Here is a 22,790-nt window from a genome sequence, read left to right as displayed (position 1 = left end):
CATTTCAACGAGATTAACCTGAAAGCACTAGTGGGAACACAACGAATATGACTGCACATTTACATCATCCTAGTGCAAAGACAAGTGGAAGCAGACAAAAACAACAAGCATGCATGCTACAAACTTTACCCGCGTAATTTAGACAGCCGTTAGCACATGATTCTCCTTATGGGGACCTGATATGTTTAATATGCTGCTGAGAATATAGCCCAAGATGAGTGATTCCTCAATCAGATACAGGGCTCGCAAAATCGCTAGCCCGACGTCCTGGGGCTAGCGATTTTTCCAGTCGGGCTACCAAAATCTATCTCTTCCCTGCCCGTCGGGCTATTGTAGGAAGGAAAAATATATGTCAATACTTTTGCATTCTTTCGGAAATGTAGCTGGGTAATTATGTCATTGGCATGGGTGAGCCACTGTCAATATGTGACATATTGAAATCGCGTTTGAATTTGCGCTTGTTTTTTGCTTTCACTTTGCAATCACGCGAACTGTGTATAGAGAGCGACAGCACTGATTGGTGAGTAATGATAATTTGCGCACCAATTCCTCTGACATCGTCTTATTAATCGTTAGCTTACTATGCAAACATGACAAGTGAAATCTCCCGCAGCAAGCTTAAACATATGAGAGGTTGATCGTGCAGAGAATTGCTGAGCATTATGTGAGTGCCTGTGTAAAAGCAGCAGGATATATATTTTAGTTCTGCTGAGCCAAATAAGACAGGTCAGGGTGAAGAAGTGACAGCCAAAGAAAAGCTTACCACAAAACGGAAAAGTTATGATAAAATCAGACTATAAGGTAAAAAGAAAGTGCAGCTTTATGGTTTCACGGACAAAATAATTTCTGTGGCTGGATATGATGAGCTAAATAACCAGGGGTGCACATAAGTGGTCCACAGGTGCGCATTCGCTGTCAAAATAAAAAACAGGCACAAGGGTTAGGGTTAAATTTAAAAACTGTACTTTTGAGTTAAAATATATATTTATAATTTTAATAAATGACAAATTAAAAAGGCATGAACATTTTTTTTTGTCTCAAAAAAAATATCGAACCGTGACACCAAAGTATCGAACCGAACCGTGAATTTTGTGTATCGTTGCACCCCTAATATATATATATATTAGGGGTGCAACGATACACAAAATTCACGATTCGGTTCGATACTTTGGTGTCACGGTTCGATATTTTTTCGATACAAAAAAAAAATGTTCATGCCTTTTTAATTTCTCATTTATTAAAATTATAAATATATATTTTAACTCAAAAGTACAGTTTTTAAATTTAATGTTGCTGAAACAACAAAGTAATAAAAAAATTAATATATCTGATCGAGGAATCACTCATCTTTGGAAAAGAGAGTTTATTACAGAGAAATGGCTCTTACCAAAATAAAAGCTATACTATCCGCTTCTTCTGGGCTATATTCTCAGCAGCATATTAAACATATCAGGTCCCCATAAGGAGAATCATGTGCTAACGGCTGTCTAAATGACTCGGGTAAAGTTTGTAGCATGCGTGCTTGTTGTTTTTGTCTGCTTCCACTTGTCTTTGCACTAGGATGATGTCGGAGTAAATGTGCAGTCATATTCGTTGTGTTCCCACTAGTGTTGTCAGCGTTAATCTCGTTGAAATGACGTTAACGCCACAACACGGCAAGTTAACGAGCTACCGCCCCGTGCCTGGACGGCCAACACGTTAACGAGCTAACTGCGCTAACACACTAGTTCCCACCAATGTAATTGAGCATTGCGTGGCACATCCAACATACTGTTTTACTTTTGTCCATGACGCGCTTACCTTCAGGGTCATACGTCACATGAAAACCAAAATAATTCCAAACGCCACATCTGAATGAGGGTGGGGGAGGTTCACTGAGCGCTCAACACAGACAGCATCGTCAGAAGGAAAGTTGATCAAATAAATTAAAAATTTGTATTGTTCGATACATATGCGTACCAAACCGAAGCACTGTATCAAACGGTTCAATATCCATACGAGTATCGTTGCACCCCTAATATATATATATATATATATATATATATATCGGGTCCTCTACCAGAGGCCTGGGAGCTTGAGGGTCCTGCGCAGTATCTTAGCTGTTCCCAGGACTGCGCTCTTCTGGACAGAGATCTCCGATGTTATTCCCGGGATCTGCTGGAGCCACTCGCCTAGCTTGGGAGTCACCGCACCTAGTGCTCCGAATATATATATATATATATATATATATATATATATATATATATATATATATATATATATATATATATATATACAGTCCTGATCCCCAAGGACCCCAAGAAGGGACCGGTCCCCTCCAACTACCGACCAATAACCTGCCTCAGTACCACATGGAAGCTCCTGTCAGGTATCATATCGGCTAAGATGAACAGGCACATGGGTCAATACATGAGCGGGACACAGAAAGGAATTGGCAAGAATACCAGAGGCGCAAAACACCAGCTACTGGTAGACAGAACAGTCAGCCGAGACTGCAAGACCAGACTGACCAACCTGTGCACTGCCTGGATTGATTACAAGAAGGCCTATGACTCAATGCCCCACAGCTGGATACTGGAATGCCTAGAATTGTACAAGATCAATGGGACCCTAAGAGCCTTCATCAGGAACTCAATGGGGATGTGGCGCACAACACTAGAGGCCAACTCCAAGCCCATAGCACAAGTTGCCATCAAGTGCGGGATCTACCAAGGAGATGTTCTGTCCCCACTGCTGTTCTGCATAGGCCTGAACCCCCTCAGTGAGATCATTAACAAGACTGGCTACGGATACCGACTACGGAACGGAGCAGTTGTCAGCCACCTCCTGTACATGGATGACATCAAGCTGTATGCCAAGAGTGAACGAGACATCGATTCACTGATCCACACTACCAGGCTATACAGCAATGACATTGGAATGTCGTTCGGACTGGAGAAGTGTAGTCGGATGGTAACAAAGAGAGGGAAGGTAGTCAGAACTGAGGGGATTGAACTACCAGAAGGCAACATTGCAGACATAGAGGACAGTTACAAGTACCTGGGGATCCCGCAGGCGAATGGGAACCATGAAGAGGCCGCTAGAAAAGCTGCAACCACCAAGTACCTGCAGAGGGTCAGGCAAGTCCTGAGGAGTCAGCTAAATGGTAAGAACAAGATCCGGGCCATCAACACGTACGCCCTGCCCGTGATCAGGTACCCTGCTGGGGTAATAGGCTGGCCAAAGGAGGAGATAGAAGCCACTGACATAAAGACAAGAAAGCTCCTTACCATGCATGGAGGGTTTCATCCCAAGTCCAGCACCCTGAGGCTGTACGCTAAGCGGAAGGAAGGGGGCCGGGGACTGCTGAGTGTCAGCACCACAGTCCAGGATGAGACAACGAACATCCAAGAATACATTGGGAAGATGGCCCCAACTGACCAAGTGCTCAGTGAATACCTCAGGCAGCAGAAACCCAAGAAAGAGGAGGGAGACGAGGAACCATCATGGAAGGACAGGCCCCTGCACGGTATGTACCACCGGCAGATAGAGGAGGTGGCTGATATCCAGAAATCCTACCAGTGGCTGGACAAAGCTGGACTGAAAGACAGCACAGAGGCACTAATCATGGCAGCACAAGAACAAGCTCTGAGTACAAGATCCATAGAGGCTGGGGTCTATCACACCAGGCAAGACCCCAGGTGCAGGCTGTGTAAAGATGCCCCAGAGACAATCCAGCACATAACAGCAGAGTGCAAGATGCTAGCAGGCAAGGCATACATGGAACGCCATAACCAAGTGGCCGGCATAGTGTACAGGATCATCTGTGCCGAGTATAACCTGGAAGTCCCGAGGTCAAAATGGGAGATGCCCCCAAGGGTGGTGGAGAATGACCGAGCTAAGATCCTGTGGGACTTCCAGATACAGACGGACAAAATGGTGGTGGCTAACCAACCGGACATAGTGGTGGTAGACAAACAGAAGAAGACGGCCGTAGTGATCGATGTAGCGGTTCCAAATGACAGCAATATCAGGAAGAAGGAACATGAGAAGCTGGAGAAATACCAAGGGCTCAGAGAAGAGCTCGAGAGGATGTGGAGGGTGAAGGTAACGGTGGTCCCCGTGGTAATCGGAGCACTAGGTGCGGTGACTCCCAAGCTAGGCGAGTGGCTCCAGCAGATCCCAGGAATAACATCGGAGATCTCTGTCCAGAAGAGCGCAGTCCTGGGAACAGCTAAGATACTGCGCAGGACCCTCAAGCTCCCAGGCCTCTGGTAGAGGACCCGAGCTTGAAGGATAAACCGCCCGCAGGGGCGTGCTGGGTGTTTATATATATATATAGATGTAAAATTCTGTAAAGAACAACATTTGTTAAGTGTTATACCTTGTTTACCTTTGAAACGAAATAGTATTTAAAGCTTGTCCTGCTATGCTAGCTATAACTCAGCAGTGGCGTTTTAGCTAGCATTGCTATTAGAACTACTGCTAATATTTTTATACTATCTAAGCATTTCACAACGACTGTCACTTAAAAAAAACAAACAGTTTATACTTTTGATAACTTTAACTTCTACATGCTTTCTTGTCTATATTTACTGCGTTATTTAAGGTGCAAAAAAGCCCCAAAAATTCATTTATAAGAGCTGCTAATATCTCTTACCTTTTCTACCACTTCATACACAGTCTCAAAAGCCAACTACAGCCAAAAGCCAAAAACTACAAAATTGTCCTGGTAATTCACAACTGCTAGACTATAAGAGAACATATGCCACTATTACTTTTTTTTTTTACTATTTATACTTAGTTTCAAATTCTTCACTTAGCTTAAACTCAAGTTACCATATGTCACAGGAGGAGACACAGAGGTATAAGCAATAAAATAATTATTATAAGTAATAAGGAATATAATTAAATATACAAATAAAGAATAAAATGTCAGGCAACTGGCATTTTTAACATTTACCTGCCTTAGTTTGTGGTGTTTACTGGAGAACTTAAATATCTACAGAGTAACTTGTGTGCTTTTCCTGCTATGAAGACACCGGTTATCTTAAAAAACCAAAATTCTCCCAGCACAATATATACTCCAGAATTAGCCTAATATATGCTTTACTTTATTGTATGCTTTACCCACAGCTGCTATTCTGTGCTCCAGTGTGGTGCTATAGCTATCCCAATCCAGTTCCTCAGGTTCTGGTTCTGGTCCATTATCTGCGTGGTTCCCATTGGCTTCCTCTGAGTCATCAAAAATGGGGTGACGACACTGATTTCGTCTCCCAGACATCATCTCTGTGGTACTTCCTCTACCGTACACGCTTCCAACTTCACCTGCCGCAGCTTGCCCAACAGTATTTCCGTCCCACAGCTAGGCTTAACTGAGCCTTTTTCTCTTCCTTTGACTGGGTGTACAGCTGTTCTGGTTGTTACAGGTGGGTTTGAAGAGGAGTGACAGTAGTAATTCCCTCCCTGGTGTTGCTCTCGTCTATACTCACCCTACAGATCCCCTCCCTTACACATTTGCAGCTCTGCTCACCATTCTTTTCCTTCCTTAATTTATCAGCCCTGTCTTTCTTCTTTGTTTTTTTTTATCTCGTTCTTCCACTCCCACTCAATCAGCCATTCATATGGGTGTGCTGGTATAAGCTGCTGGAATCCAAACATTCCTCTGTACTTGGACCTCTTTGAAATTGCCACTATTTGGTCCACTCTCAAGGCTGTTTCACCACAAAGGCTACCTCTGCTGCTTTATTCCCTTGCTGTAGTCCAGAAACAGGTGGTTCTCCCTAGTTTCTCGGGTGGGGATCCAAGGGTGTCCCACAGGGATGGTGGTTGGTGTAGGATGTCAGGTCCAAAGAAAAGCCTGTAAAGTTGTGCCTTTCTACCACAGAAACGCAGCCCTCAGCTGTACCCTCAAAGCCCAAGCAGAGAAAAGAAAAAACAAGGGCAGTAAGTCAGAATGCCTTTTCTCCTCTCGGTTATAATTGACATAAATGTCATGTGTGCCCACGCCCACATGGTCCCCCACAATGCCACAGCATTCATCTTAGCAAGAACAAAGAGGCGTATTGTGCTTTACATTTAAGTGTTGATAGGGGGGGTTTCCTTTGTTTTTTTTAATGAAGTTACTGAGACCCCACAAAGACTTAACCAAGCATTTCCTTATTGGAGCTAACATCAATAATGGAGATGGTACTGTGATTAAGACAAGAACAAACTTGTCAGTGGAAACTGATTACCACAGGAATATGGTGGCTGTACTGAAGCATGATAGGAGTATCATTAATGTATATATGTTATTCTTTTGAGTGATACAAGTAAAGAACAGTATCTCACATATTTTTTGTTTTAAGTTATTTTTAGGAAAGTAAAAGCCTTGGTATGTAGCATGCTACCTGTACATAATGATGTATATTTATGTCACAAAACACAGCAGAAACTATAATGAGTAAATATGTAACATTAATTATATCTAACATATATATAATTGGAAGTATCAGGAAAAACAAAATCATGTGCTGTATATGACTTATCCCCCTCTAAACCACAGAATGTGCAGCTAAAATCACACACGACCTTCCTAACTTACAAAGAGTTAGAATAACACTGAATTTAAAGTCGTCCAACAGTGGACACAGATATATGAGGCAGGACAAGCCAATGCCATCATGAAAGATATCCAGCCACAAAAAAAGACAAACATAGGCTTTCTGAGAATTTATACTGTTTTATTTTGACAATGCGGTCTGGGTTCTTATGCAGAGTGGCAGCACAGAGAGTTCTGTTCATGTTACTCCCACTAGAGCTGGAGAAGCCTGAGACTGTGCTCGTCCAGGCTGCCCAACCAGACACTGCTCATGTCCAACACCAACACTCACATATCTGACAAGCAGCTGCCAGCGACTCAGACACACAGATAACTCGAGACTATATCAGATTTTCATTATACCAACTCTAGAACCAAGTCACTTTATGAAACACAGCACATTTCCTGTTTACACTGCTGTTTTAGGTCTTATTCATTCATCCAGAGATTGAAATGACAGCTGACTGTGATTACAGAGTTATAATGTAATGTGAGGACATGGTTACTAGGCAAAAGCATAACAGGAAAGCCCTCTGGTTACATGTCTTTGGCTGTGTTGGCTTTCTCAGTGCCAAATGCAGCCAATAGTTGTATAGTGTCTCAAGCTCAAAATATTGCCACATTGAGGCCAGATGCCTGGTATTTAACTGACAGCCATCCTTTTAACATCATCAGGGTAAGATGAGTGATAACCCCAGAGGGAAGGGGAGGCTACGGGTTCATCTGCTGGATCTTTTTGCACAGATTATTTAAATGCTAACACTCCTGAGAAGCTGCACTTTTTCATAGCTGTGCTTTGAGCAAATTTAATTTAATATCTGACTACAGGAATGTCAGTCTTTACAATAACCATTGTCTTGTGCTTGCAAATTGGCAACCATCCCATTTATCCGGGCTCGTTATTGCTACTAGTTTTAAATGATCGCGTGATTTCCTTATGCTGGGTTTTTTTGTCCTCCTAACCTAAAAGCAGACATCTTTTGCATATAAGGTAAATGTGTCTGGTGCAAAGTAAAGGAGAAAATATAAAAACTTCATCATGAAATATCTTCCAACTACAAAAGTAATGTGTCTCTAGCATTATTTCGCAGGCTTTCCAGTTCCAACTCCTGTCAAAATTTATCACTCCTGACTAATTTGTTCTTCCATTCATTTGCTCGCTCCCTCTTGCCCTTGAAGTCAATCTTCTATTCCCTAGCTTCTCTTTACCCTACTCACTCCTCTTCTTTACACTGCTCATTCATCTCTCCCTGCCAGTCTTTTGTCCCACAGTTCGCCTCAGGCCTCAGAAACTCCAAAGTCTATCCAGGCTGAAAGTTTTTCCACATGCAGAATTGGGGCATCTGGATAGTGCTGCAGGAAGGCACATTTATTTCCCATTAGCAGTAACTGGGCGGTAAACAGTGGCATTTTCTGTTTATATCCATTTGTACCAAAGTTGGTCTGAATATCAGAAAAAGGAAAACTCTGCTTATCATGCAGTGTCAACCCTCAAATTCCTCATTTAGTTTTACCATCTGTTCTTTAGTATTGCCTTTTTTTTCTGTAGCCACACTAACAGGTCAGGAATGGAAAAGTTTGTCAATTTAATTTAAACTCAGATATCATATTAACTATGGATGTGCTAGTACTATGCTTGTTCTGCAGAAACCTCCTGAAATTTTTAAGCCAAGGCAGAGTTTAAAAAGTTGCAGTTCCACAAATGGACACTTGGTTTTAGATCCAAAAGTGACTCAATCGCCATATACTTCCATGTTAAAATACCTAACTTTAAAATATGAAATAACACGTTTAGAGGCTAGTAGGAAGTTTTTGGCTTTTACTGTATGTATAGTTTGCCCCTTCATAACAAATGTGCATTCTGTCATAACTCATTCTGTCATTTATCTATATACTGGATTTTTTTAATGTACACTATAAGCCGGAGTTTATTGTAGGGTTTTTACCTTACAATATAAAGCACCATAAGGCAACTACTGTTGTAAATTGAATTGAATAGTATTAATTTGAGTTGATTTAGGGCTACTTTGACTGACAAGTATTCTGTCAAAAGGATCTGTAGCTGATTGGTGTCTGCTGGCCTCACTCCAAATAACTAACTTCAAGAAAAAAACTGATAAGGAGATAGGCCACCACATACGACAGGAATAGTTCCATAAACTAGTTGAAATCATATAACAAAGCTGGTCATTCAGACCAACTTTGTACTAATTTGTAATTTGTGACCTTTCTCTCTATTGACCCAAACCACGCCTGTAAAATGCCACCACAGCATAACAAAGGTGCTGGGTGTCTGTACTGTAGGGGTTAAAAGATTTGAGTTTTTCTTTTTAATTTGTCAGCTGTCTTTCCACAAAACCAGCTGTTGAAAAGGAAAGCAAAATGATCTTTTTCACAGGCTGGATTGAATCGCTTTAGTTTAATATTGGAAAGCCAGACCAACAAAGTGGAAAACTTTCATCTTTTTGGTTGTTGAGGTTGACAGTCTAATAGTATATGACCCTTTATTAACAGTAAGCCAACAGAATGTCAATCTGCCAGAACAGTGTTGACCTAACAGGGCAGATATGCATCAGGGTTGATTCATAAGGAGGATTTTATTGTACCCCAGATAACAGATGTGTCCCTTAGCAAACAACTTGGGTAATGAAGTCTGAGACAAAACTCCCCTTGGAAAACTGGAAGTCTTCCTTAGCATTAAACAACTCTGACAAGGGGTCACATTTTTCACTGCAGTCAAATCTGGAGGTCTCCAAGATATGAACTCTGCTGGCTGATCTGTCTCCTCCGCAGATTCACGTCATTATTTGTGGCTGGCTAATCTAAGCAGTGAAAAAAAGACACAGTGGGAGCCAGTGCACACCTGGTGATTTCAATAAAAAGTTATGTTCTACTCTAAAAGGGTAATAAAAAGGGGGGGGGGGGGGGGGATTATAGTCCTAACACTTTGTCTCTGCTGAAGTAACTTTATAAAATTTGGAAGAATGCTGATTTTAAAGGAAATTCTTTTCCTCCGAATTAAACCCACTTTAAAGACTTACTTGTTATATCAATAAAGAAAGGAAGATCAGCTGCAAGTCATCAAACAAAGTGACTATGCAGAAGAAATCTTCTGAAGGTCACTGTAATTAGAGGCACACAAGGACAAGAAAGATGATTGCTGGTAAAATACAGTGACAAAGGCCACGGTCCAGCTCCTTGAAAGCCTTTATGATGTATTCCATCAAAGCCATATGAAAAGTCTGCTAAGGCACTCAGCACCAATAATGACCAGATCCCATGGGCAACCCTGGAGCATTTTCAACAAATACTGGCAGCAGCACTCTCACACTAAATCCTCTGCCTGAAGGATGGATTTATTTCTCACAACTAATAAGTTATCTTGAAGCACCTAAATCTCTCTAAATAATGCCCTAACTCAATACAACATAGAAAGCAGTTATTTGAACTTTTTAAACTTTCAAGTTTTTCTTCCTGAGACATCCTAACATCAGGATTTGTGTTCAGTAAAAAGGAGCTTCTGGTTCAACTTCTAAATAATGTTTTATGGAAAAGCCGCACAAGTATAAGAAGTCGATACTGTTGCACTTGTCAGGGTTAGGTTCAAATCTTCCCCTTTATATTGAATTGTCACCTATTAACCAAATAGAGACGTTATAAGAGAAGAAGCTGTCAGGCCAAATTTAGAGTTGATTTGAACAGTAACATCTTCTAATTGTGTAACATAGCTAAAATCCAACCTAACCTACTTCTAACCCCATCGCCAAGGGGTTCACTGGTGGAAGTTAACGTTGATGTAACTACCAAAAATCTTAAACAACAGAAACCTTTGCTTCACGAAGATTGTCTGAAGCCTTACACACAGGCTTCCTAGACATGCAGAGCACCAAAACAGGTAACACAAACTAAGTTAACCCTCTTGTTGATTTGGAGACTAGGAGAGGGGATGGTGGCCAAAAGCCCAGAGCTCATAGACAGGTGAAGGTTTCTGTTTTGTCATGTTTGTTTAGCATAGAACTCTGGGCAGTATCACAACCAGAATGGCAAGACCACCAACAAGAAGAAGAGACTGTCCCACATTTACACTCCAGTTTATATCTCAAACAGCCTGGTCCTGCAAAAGTAGTACTTGATTAGTACCTAATAGTACTCTGAAGTTGTCATAGGAGGTTACTCCTAACCTATGTTTTCAAGAAAATCTAAATGGATTTTTATTTTAATGTGAACATTTTTTGATGTAGATTAGTTAAAATGATTACTTTCTTTGTTTCCCTAACTGCTTAGACTTAAACCTATTGTTAGAGTAAGGGTTAGGATTGGGGTTGGAGTCATCACCAGACTTAATCCTCAGTGGGTAAAAGCTGAGTTCACACGTGTCACTTCAGGTATTTGCAAATTAAGAAAAAAGAAACGATATCATTTATTTGTAATTTTGCTTTTGTGCTAATGCTAGTTTTGTCGTGCTTCTTTAATGGACTGACAAGAAAATGATTGTTCTATTTCTCCTATGAAGCTATAAAGAAGGGAATGTGCCACTCAAACACTCCTCCTTGGAATAAACCAGTAATACTGTGAGTCTGAAGCCAAGGAACAGTATGGTGCCCCACAGCACTGACAGCAGTCTGGGTACAAAAACAAATAAAAATAAGATACTTTGTGCTTCTTCACTACATGAAATAATCAGTTGGAAAATAGTCAGCACAGCAAGAAAAGGAAAATCCAGATTTAATACGACTGCCACAGTGACTCCATCCCTCTCTCTCTTTCTGTCTCTCCCTCAGCAAAGGTATCATTATCCACTTAATTTCATACACTAGGGGCTGGTATAATGACCACGTTCAAAATCCCTTATCGAGCAGAAATTCAAGCTTAATCACAAATTATGTGAGTTCCAAAGTATCAAGTTAGTGAAACAAAAGAATTTCTTATTTAAAGGGGAAAGGGAAAGAATAAAGTTGAGGCATAGAGGGAAAAGCAGCAGAGACTTACAGCTCGGTATTTAGTGGCCACCTCATTCTTTTCCTTGTTAAGCTGGGTGTTCTGCTCCTCTAGTTCACGGACCTTGGAAAGGAGCCGGTCACTCTGCTCTATGGCTCTCCTGAGCTCCTCTCTCTCCCTCATCCCTGCTTCTTCTGTATGAACGGGCTGCAAACACAGGGACCTGACCCGCAACACCACTCACACACATCTGCAAATACACGCATGCATACAGAAGGCTTGGTATTTCAGCTAGGCTGTCTGGTGCTCTCACTGAGTCTCTCTCACTTTTGTTCACTGCTGTCTGGCCTTCCCCACTCCTCCAAATCCACATCTGACACACACACAAGCCCACACGTCAGGGAGTTTTGCCCTGTAAAAGACATCCAAGAATCCACCAGTATGAGCCCACATTTTCTCCCCTTTTACCTAACTGGCCTCCTGCTGGTTTGCACTGCAACAATAAAAACTAACAACTGTGCTGCTGGAAGTAAGTAAGAAATCAAGCAAGAGGTCAGCTCTCTATCATAAGACTGGTAACTCTGGATCTCCTGCTGGTGGGGGTTTTATAATAGAAGGTCTTCTCAAAATCCAGGCCACGTTTTTGATTAATGTACACCACAATTCAAGATGTCCTCAGGATTTGAATCAGTGTATGCCAAAGACTAAAAGCCAAGCTGGAGGAGTCTAAAACAAAGCTGAAGCCAACAACTTATCTAGTCACTGATAGAGTTGCAGTGAAATAAGAAAGTTGACTAGTTTTTCACCATAAAATCCCAGCTAGCCTACACTGTATGGCCACAAATAAGCTACATAACCATGTACCCGGCCCATGAATATCAGTTTTTGTGCCGATATTAATGCTAGGAAAGAATTCGAACTCTGCAGTTAGCAGCAGAGCATAGGTGACTTTTAAGCACAAGGCACCTTATCATAAGCAACCCCACTCCATAGCTTCACATGTTCTTCTGCAGTTGCTGCAGTTACTAAACCCTTCTGCTTTACAACCTGGTCTTTAATTCTGACCTCATTAGCCGTTTCCAGGTCCAAACTCTGCTTCAGGTCCCAAAGTCAGGAACACTGCAGCATCACTGAGAGTTAAAAACTGTCTAAATCCTTTTGTCTTTAATAAAATGATCAGTGTGGCTGCTCTACCAGGTGTAACATTGAAGTCTAACATCCATGAAAACAGAATTTATTAAATTTAACAGAGTTAGAAGTCAGCAGGAAGTTAGCTTGCTAGTTTCCATCTAAAGATGGGCTAGCTGGTATATAATGATGTGGTGGCTAGCTACACAGCTATGGTTAGCATAACAGAAACAGTGAGGCTGGAGGATGAATGCTAACTTTTTTCCACTCGATAAAAGTTAACGATGGTTAGGGACAAATGCAATCACATGGCAGGAAAAAGATTTTTAAACGGACCAAACGCCAGTCAGGAGAACAGCTGAGATAATCCATCCACATGCTCAACCCTGCTGCTTAACACACACATGCATGTTCCTTACAAATGTGGTACTATTTAGGGGAAATAAACAGGTTTCCATCAGAGTTGTTATAGTTTTTAATGTCTAATTATTTTTTATATTTATTTTTATTTTAACGTTTCTTTTAATTCAGTTTAATTTTAGTTAGTGTCCAGAGTGGGTTTGCTCACTTTGCTCACTCATTTTTAATTTTTTTGTCAAAGGTCTGCTTATAATAACCAGTACCCTTGCTTTCCAAAGGCGTAAGATTTATTTTCAAGAAGCATGGACAAATAATCAACCAAACACACATTTTCTTACTTTTGTGCTAAGTTTAGACAACCATTAGGATGTTGCTTTCTGCTGTAGCAAATGTGACCTTGAAATAGAAGCAAGGAATTTCTGAACCCTCTGATTACGAACAATAGTATTTGTCTATACTGCAAATAGAAATGTCAGCTGTTCTGCACTGAATTCTTAGACAGGGTATTTTAACACAATAAAGCCCCGCATTAAATGTAGTGCAGGAAATGGTTTCAATTCCACACAAAATGCACTATCCAAAGCAACAGACCTTCTGTCTGCTGCATACATTTAAACTTTCTGCCAGAACATATATATATTTTCTTTTATTTTCTCTGCTCACCTAACAAGATTCTGCAAGTAATTCTGGCATAACTTCTAAAAGAAACAAGAAGTGGATCTGGAATAAAACAATGTCATTATCCATTGAAGAATGGGCCTTACACAGAGTTTCTGTCTGATTTCTCAGACTTTATATCTAATTTAGTTCTGAGCTCAGATAAAATAATTATTGTGGGTGATTTTAACATCCATGTAGATGCTAAAAATGACAGCCTAAACATGGCATTTAATCTGTTATTAGACTCAATTGGTTTCTCTCAAAATGTAAAAGAACCCACCCACCACTTTAATCACACTCTAGATCTTGTTTTAACATATGGCATAGAAACTGAACATTTAACAGTGTTTCCTGAAAACCCTCTCCTGTCTGATCATTTCCTGATAACATTTACATTTACAATAATTGATTACACAGCGGTGGAGAGTAGACTTTATCAAAGTAGATGTCTTTCTGAAAGCGCTGTAACTAAGTTTAAGAATATAATCCACCCACTGTTATCATCTTCAATGCCCTGTACCAACACAGAGCAGAGCAGCTATCTGAACGCTACCCCAACAGAGGTCGATTATCTTGTTAATAATTTCACCTCCTCACTACGTACGACTCTGGATACTGTAGCTCCAGTGAAAACTAAGGTCTCTAATCAGAAGTATTTGACTCCGTGGTATAATTCTCAAACACGTAGCCTAAAGCAGATGACTCGTAATCTGGAGAGGAAATGGCGTGTCACAAATTTAGAGGATCATCATTTAGCCTGGAGAAATAGTTTGCTGCTTTATAAGAAAGCCCTCTGCAAAGCCAGAACATCTTACTATTCATCACTGATTGAAGAAAATAAGAACAACCCCAGGTTTCTCTTCAGCACTGTAGCCAGGCTGACAAAAAGTCAGAGCTCTTTTGAGCCAACCATCCCTTTAACGTTAACTAGTAATGACTTCATGAACTTCTTCACAAATATAATTTTTATCATTAGAGAAAAAATTACCAGTAATCATCCCACAGATGTAATATTATCTACAGCTACTCTTAGTACCATTGATGTTAAGTTAGACTCTTTTTCTCCAATTGATCTTTCTGAGTTAACTTCAATAATTACTTCCTCCAAACCTTCAACGTGTCTTTTAGACCCCATTCCTACAAAACTGCTCAAAGATGTCCTGCCATTAATTAATTCTTCGATCTTAAATATGATCAACCTATCTCTAATAATCGGCTATGTACCACAGGCCTTCAAGCTGGCTGTAGTTAAACCTTTACTCAAAAAGCATCTCTAGACCCAGCAGTCTTAGCTAATTATAGGCCAATCTCCAACCTTCCTTTCATATCAAAAATCCTTGAAAGAGTAGTTGTCAAACAGCTAACAGATCATCTGCAGAGGAATGGTTTATTTGAAGAGTTTCAGTCAGGTTTCAGAGCTCATCACAGCACAGAAACGGCTTTAGTGAAGGTTACAAATGATCTTCTTATGGCCTCTGACAGTGGACTCATCTCTGTGCTTGTCCTGCTAGACCTTAGTGCAGCATTCGATACTGTTGACCATAATATCCTATTAGAGCGATTAGAACATGCTGTAGGTATTACAGGTACTGTACTGCAGTGGTTTGTATCATATCTATCTAATAGACTCCAATTTGTGCATGTAAATGGAGAGTCCTCTTCACACACTGAGGTTAATTATGGAGTTCCACAGGGTTCAGTGCTAGGACCAATTCTGTTTACATTATACATGCTTCCCTTAGGCAGCATCATTAGAAGACATAGCATACATTTTCACTGCTATGCTGATGACACCCAGCTCTATCTGTCCATGAAGCCAGATGACACACACCAATTAGTTAAACTGCAGGAATGTCTTAAAGACATAAAGACCTGGATGGCCGCTAACTTTCTGCTTCTTAATTCAGATCAAACTGAGGTTATTGTACTCGGCCCTGAAAATCTTAGAAATATGGTATCTAACCAGATTCTTACTCTGGATGGCATTACCTTGGCCTCCAGTAACACTGTGAGGAACCTTGGAGTCATTTTTGACCAGGATATGTCCTTCAAAGCACATATTAAACAAATATGTAAGACTGCTTTCTTCCATTTGCGCAACATCTCTAAAATTAGAAATATCCTGTCTCAGAGTGACGCTGAAAAACTAGTTCATGCATTTATTACTTCCAGGCTGGACTACTGTAATTCATTATTATCAGGATGTCCAAAAAACTCACTGAAAAGCCTTAAGCTAATCCAAAATGCTGCAGCAAGAGTCCTGACAGGGACTAGAAAGAGAGAGCATATTTCTCCTGTTTTGGCTTCCCTTCATTGGCTTCCTGTTAAATCCAGAATTGAATTCAAAATCCTGCTCCTCACATACAAGGTCTTAAATAATCAGGCCCCATCTTATCTTAATGACCTTGTAGTACCAGATCACCCTGTTAGAGCACTTCGCTCTCGCTCTGCAGGCCTACTTGTTGTTCCTAGAGTATTTAAAAGTAGAATGGGAGGCAGAGCCTTCAGTTTTCAGGCCCCTCTTCTGTGGAACCAGCTTCCAGTTTGGATTCGGGAGACAGACACTATCTCTACTTTTAAGATTAGGCTTAAAACTTTCCTTTTTGCTAAAGCATATAGTTAGGGCTGGACCAGGTGATCCTGAATCCTCCCTTAGTTATGCTGCAATAGACGTAGGCTGCCGGGGGATTCCCATGATGCATTGAGTTTTTCCTTTCCAGTCACCTTTCTCACTCACTATGTATTAACAGACCTCTCTGCATTGAATCATATCTGTTATTAACCTCTGTCTCTCTTCCACAGCATGTCTTTTATCCTGTCTTCCTTCTCTCACCCCAACCGGTCGCAGCAGATGGCCCCGCCCCTCCCTGAGCCTGGTTCTGCCGGAGGTTTCTTCCTGTTAAAAGGGAGTTTTTCCTTCCCACTGTCGCCAAAGTGCTTGCTCATAGGGGGTCATATGATTGTTGGGTTTTTCTCTGTATCTATGAAGCGCCTTGAGGCGACTTTTGTTGTGATTTGGCGCTATATAAATACAATTGAATTGAATTGAATTGAATTGAAAAGAAGGTGTTAAAAAGCATATGCTGTGTTACTGTACAGAAAGGCAGGCTCGCACGCACACACACACACACACATGCACAAAAACCTGTTGCTGCTTGAGTGCTGGTATCTGAAAAAGAGCTGTCATTAGTTGGGCTGTCAGAGATCTGACAGCCAGTTCACTGCTCATGCCTGACAAACTGTACAGTTCGTCAGCAGGGAAAGTAGTAAGGGCATTATCATCTTTCTTAAAGTGTGTGCCGATAATTACCACGTTGTCCAAACACGGTTTAGCACATGTGTATCGCCTGACACACCTGAACTTCCTTTTGCCTGTAGTCAGATTAAACACACAATACCTTCACCTGTCAGTGCGGGACTTAATGTCTCACTTAGCTTCAATCTGCACGCCGATGCCAGAAAAAGAAGAGGAAGACAAATATGACACATCAATGGTTCACCTTTAGCATGATCACAGGGATTAACCCCTTATGCCAGCACCAGTGTTGATATTGCACAAATAAAGTACTCTCTTTATTGCAGCGCATTCCCGCTTTGTGTGAAGGCCGGGGATTACACTTGAGCAAAGGTGTCATGTTTTGACTTGAAGCTCTGAGGTGTTTCTGCACCTCTTGTCTCAGAAAAAAAACTTTCCAAGTGTCCATCTGATTCGTAGTGCTGTAAAAATTGTTTGCACTCCCTGAATATACTTTGAAGTCAACTGAGGACTATGAATATGAAAAGGGGACTTATTCTGTTGTTCTGTTCTTAATCCATTTCCACTTTTATATTGATTCACAGTTCAAAAATAATCCTATTTAACTTATTCCTTGTCTTCTGAAACAAACCCCCTCCCTGACTAAACCTTCTTTTGAGTGGCTGCTACTTTTACAGTTTTTTCTGATTGCTTAAGCACATTTTTTGTAACTATTGGCTAATTTTGCAAAACTCTTCACACAAATAAGAAAACCTGTCACCCAATAATCAAAACATTGTAGTTCTCTTGCAAAAGCAAACACAGCTAGATTAACTCTTCACACCTTCGTAAAAATGGTGTTTCCGTATCAAACAGTACACACAAGCCATCATCTACTAAGCACACAATGCGCCAACTGCACACTGATGGTATGAATACAAAACACATCTGGCTTTTGCTTCCTCTGTGCACAAGGTAGGCTATGTCAGTCTGAGCTCATACTTCTGTCATAGATCCATAAGCATAGAGGAATCCAAACTTCAAGTACTGGTGTTTATTCACACACATCAAAACAAACACAAGTGTTTATTTCCAAGTATAGGATTATTTGCAATCGCCATAATGACTATATGGGTTACTTGGTCTGCAGTGAACATGCTTCCTCTGCCCCAGCATCTGGTCATCTAGCAATTCTGTAAAGTAACAATTTCAGTATTTTTACATCACTGGTATTGGTGTGTTTCTCATTGGCATATGGCAGTGCTACAAATCTTTGTGCGAAGTGACTGTACTCACCGATTCTCATTTCAAGATGTCCCTATGGTGCTTGCTACAGTGTAGCGGCTCGAGTTAGGCTGGACCCGTTGGCCAGCTACCCTCAGGGTCATTCCACGGTTGATGACATGGTCCACTATTGTAGCTCTGATGTCATCAGCAATTCTATTTCTTACTCTTCCTACCCTTCCTCTCCCCCCTCCTCATCTTCCTCTGCCCCCTCCTCGTCTTCCTCTTGCTCCTCCTTGTCCTTGTCGTCCTCTTCATCCTACTTCTTCACCTCCACGTCCTCTTCCTCGGCCTCCTCTACTTCTCACTCTTTCTGCTCCCTCCATTGTACTCCGCACACACAGCTTACCTGTATTATAGTGCTTAGGCTGATTGCAAAGTGAACTAATTATCTAAAAAAGTTTTCACATGTGAAAGTGTGCCAGACAGTTGGCAAATTAGTGTTAATGATAGCCATACATGTGTATACTTTTGCTAGGAGTGTGTTGGAAATTTGGTAATTGAGTGTTGTGCAGTGAATTGTGCCTACAGTTTTGCAAAGTGTGTGTTACAAAATTGCAAACTGAGTGCAAAGCAGTTTTTGTGCTTTTAGTTTTGCAAACTCAGTGAGTGGTTTTGCTACAAGTCTGAATAGTTTTAGAGATTGTGCTACAGGAATCACAGTTAGGGTTTAAGCATTCAGAAAAAACTGTAAACAGAAGATTGCAGGTGGGCGGGGCTACTGTTCTTATTACCATCATTAACATCCAAGAAAAAAATGTCTGCGTACACGGATTGCTTGCATACGTGTGCTGACCTCTAGTTGTGTAACTATGTTTAATATTTGTAATAATATAATGTGTAGCAGAAAACAAGGACAGCCATAATAGTTACTCTTTAGTAGTTACCACCAATAGTTACCATGCCTGTGTGTTATCCCTGTTAATATTCACATTACTCAAGTAGGCAACAGCCAAACTATTTCAGGAAAAAAGTAATAAAATCATCATGCAAACTCTGGATCATGCTTTGAAGCTTTGAAAACTGCTTGGTTAATGCTCAGTTTTAATTGAACACCTTTGCACAGGCAGGTGCTAAATGCAAAGAAAAATCCTGTCACTTATTGAAGCATAAAGAGTCAAAGACTAACAAAGTGTGAGCTTGGACAGAAGGATGCAAGTGATAGTCGGTTTACTTTCAAGCCTTTGGAAAAAAAGAACTAATTCTAAATTTTGGGTAAAGTCGGCATTTGAAGATCATTTTGATCTTTTTTAATATTAAAACCTCAGCAGAGATGTCCGTCACCTTTAATGTTTAAGTCTAATCATTCATCACTAATATCCATAAAAAAAGAAATTAATATCTTTTATATTTGCATATGTAGGTGCAAAACAAAACTTCAGGAATTATAAAGTTAGTCTTCAAAATGTGCCTGAGCAAAAGTCATTGCTGGGAGGTTCTTAGTAGCAATGCGTTAAAACTAGTAATACAGTCCCTAGTGAGATCATAATTAAGAACCAGTTAACTTGTAAGTATGGCAAACTGCAATGCCACTAACAACCACTAAATAGCCAGCTCTTAATATGTTTTTGTTTTACTATAGTGAGCCTTAATGACTAATTTCAGGCTGTTCAATGAATGTGCACATTAAATCATTCCTCTGTTAATAAAACGTAAAGGTTTGTGTGATAATGGCCCATTATTTAGTAGAAAAAATCATTAAAGTTAGTTTTTCTAGTAAGCTAAAGGTAATAGCACAGTGTGTAAATGGAAAAGATCCTAACAGACAGTGAGGACTGGGATTAATCACATCTGTCTTTATACATGTGTGTCTGACAAGAGATAAAACACATGACGTATATCTAAGTTTTACTCAGAGCGACTTTGATGAATGCACTTTATTCTTTCTTTCATCTGCAGTGCTACTGACCACTGCAGTATACAGATCAGACTGTGACTGCAGACCCAGAGCTTAAGCAAAAACCTGTAGCTCTAAAGCTCAGTGATACTTAATGCACATCTACTGTGTTTGGGTGCTTCTTATCCAGGTGTGTGTCGTCCTTGAATTGTTAGCTTATTGCTGCAAACAGAGCATTTCTGGACAGTAAACAATCCTCAGCATCCAAATTGCTCCCAGATAAATGGACCACAGAGCGAAGCCTGGCCTCTGGCTGAACTCTGGATCCAGGTCGCGGAGGGAGGTACAGCAAGCCTTTGATCAGCGAAGCACCTCATAGCTCACTTACACTCATGTGGTCAACTGACTGCAGGTCAGGTCCAATAATACCAGCTTATAAATTATATCAGTGATATGACTGTCATCATGTAGTTACACTGAAGTTCTGCTCTTTTCTTTGTGAGTTATTGTCCCGATAAGGTTGATTTGAAATACCTTACATTATTGGACCGCATAACGGTTGGATGGATTATAGACAACACTGACTGTAGTTACCTTGAAGTGTGTAGACCTAAACATAACATTATCTGAGGATCAGTGGGATTCCTTTCAATTTAGGAGGAAACGCACACAAAGAAACAAAGTATCCCGTCTGAGCCGCATGACCCACATGCACCATCATCAAAGAAGAAAACCACCGAGCTTTTTGTGTCTTTGCTGACAGACCCAGCTGCTACATGTGAAACTACTGAGAGAGACAGGAACCAGCCAGCTGAAAGAGCCACCATGGTCTAGGTCACAGAGTTGTATATCATCCGTGATGGGCAAGTTACATAAAAATGGTAATCAGTTACTCTGCAGTAGCCATCATCAAAAGTACAGCCTTACATTACTTCATATCATTTGACTATCTTTTAATATCCACACACGCCATAGACAGTATACATTAATATAAAGGTGCACAACATGACAGCTCCCCAAAAGAGGTCAAACATCTTGTGATGCTCCCCTACTGGCAGGCTGCAGTACATGCCCCCGCTGTCACATTTAATACTTTGTTTTACTTGGCTGATAGTGACCTACAGCTGTTTTCATGTGATCAGGCAGGGGATCAATAGGGTCCACGGCCCTCTTAGGGACACTCCCAATAGGGCTTAAAAATCTGGGACTCTCCATAAACTGAGAGGTGAAACAGACACTTTTCTTTCTCAGCTCCATAGACTACCATGATCTTCACAGACACTTTGTTTTACTGTTTTTCATTATTGATATCATTTAATATTAGTAATTAATTCCATAAAGAATGATGTCAGTGAGTTTAAGGGGAACTCTGGAGTTGCTACCTGGCTCCAGTTCAGTAGTTTGGAGTTGTATTGATCTCCTCATAAAACTCTTTGCTTTAAATCTTCAAATCTTCCAATGTTTTCTAAGTGGTTGTAATTGATCCTTCAGCAGTACCTTAAATCAGTGAGCAAGCAAATGAAACTCCCTGTTTTAGTCTCCTCAGGCTTTCTGATGCTTGTCTGTGTTTGCATTCCACTGAAATGTATGTGTGAGCTTGTGAGAAGAAGAGGAAAAACTACACATTTAGCTACTCACAGCTTAAACTTTAAGAATGATACTAATCCTGAAACATGGAAAATCTTAAAGTAAATTAAAAAAAACTTGAAAAGCACATACACTATGTGTCACAAATGATCCTATACACTCTGATGCCCCCTGCTGAATGAAGGACCCTCTTTTCTAGAGGTGTGGGCCTGGAACAAGGAAGAGCCCTGCATCATGGTGGAAGAAAGTGCCAGAAAGAAAACTAACCGGGAGAGATTAAATAACACAAAGTCTGCAAAAAATGAATAAGCAAAGATTAAGTGAAGAAGGAAAACATGTAGTGCCAGAGAAAAAGAGGCATTTTTCTTACATGTGCCAGGGGTCTGTTGTGGAGAGCAATGGTGGGTCTATACTGGTGGAAGTCAGTCTGGATCACACACACTCTCTTTTCCATCCTCACAGCTCACAGACGCACATGCTGTCTTCACCCAAGCAGGTTCTGGGTAGATAGTGAAGAATGTGTGTGTGCTCTCTTGAAGCTGTGGGAGTGTGTGTGAGAGTGCTATGCATGCTACCTGACCCTGAGGGAGGGAGGAAGGGAGGGAGATGACGAGCAAGCAAAAAACAAGCTTGAACACCCCCACGCCGCTCTAAACCCTGATTCCACACATGCACACATTTCTCCTCTTTGCTCAAAGCGACGCCACCTTCTGACAAAGGCATAACAAAAGAAGACAGACTGGCAGCTTTTACCGCAACAATGTAGCACACACATACTACATTTGCAACCAAACTGTGTTGTGCATGTGACATTATTATTTTCTGTTTTTAAAATAACAAATACTGAATTTTAATGGTGAAAAAAACCCATGCCAGAAGTTGTAAATTAAAGTTGTAACAATACCATGAAAAAGCAGCGTCACATTGTAAAGAATGCATGCACAATGCTTTTTGTATTTTTTGGATTATTGCAGGAAAAAAGTTAAAAGTAAAAATTTCTGGTACTCACACAAGTAATTCACAAACTTCAGGCTATGACTGAACTTACACTAGCATTTCATATTCTCATTTATCTGCTAATTGGAAGTCTCTAGGACCTGCAATAGCTTCATAATTCATGCATATATTTTATTATTACTTATTTATTAATTAAACTACTTTAATAACTTAATAAATACCCCTGTGTATTTTTGTGTGTG

General features: G+C 40.6%; 1 protein-coding gene across 3 annotated transcripts in view; it reads right to left on the bottom strand.

The window, feature by feature from the left end:
• Nucleotides 1-22,107, bottom strand: part of LOC113027706 (putative uncharacterized protein MYH16) — a 57,469-nt gene extending 35,362 nt beyond the window's left edge. The window contains exon 1 of one of the 3 annotated variants that reach the window (XM_026177416.2): nt 21,962-22,107. In XM_026177416.2, the coding sequence (XP_026033201.2) occupies nt 21,962-22,045 (84 nt within the window). In that variant the 5' untranslated portion in view covers nt 22,046-22,107. Of the gene's footprint in view, nt 1-5,113; nt 5,413-11,551; nt 11,742-21,961 lie in introns of those variants that run through there. The other 2 variants (XM_026177415.2, XM_080305663.1) reach the window with 2 other exon arrangements.
• Between the last annotated feature and the right edge of the window lie 683 nt (nt 22,108-22,790).

This window comes from Astatotilapia calliptera, chromosome 8 (genome assembly GCF_964374335.1).
Source record: "Astatotilapia calliptera chromosome 8, fAstCal68.1, whole genome shotgun sequence".
Lineage (NCBI taxonomy): Eukaryota > Metazoa > Chordata > Actinopteri > Cichliformes > Cichlidae > Astatotilapia > Astatotilapia calliptera.
Note: the sequence above shows the minus strand (reverse complement) of the source record. Positions and strands in the feature narration are given on the sequence as shown.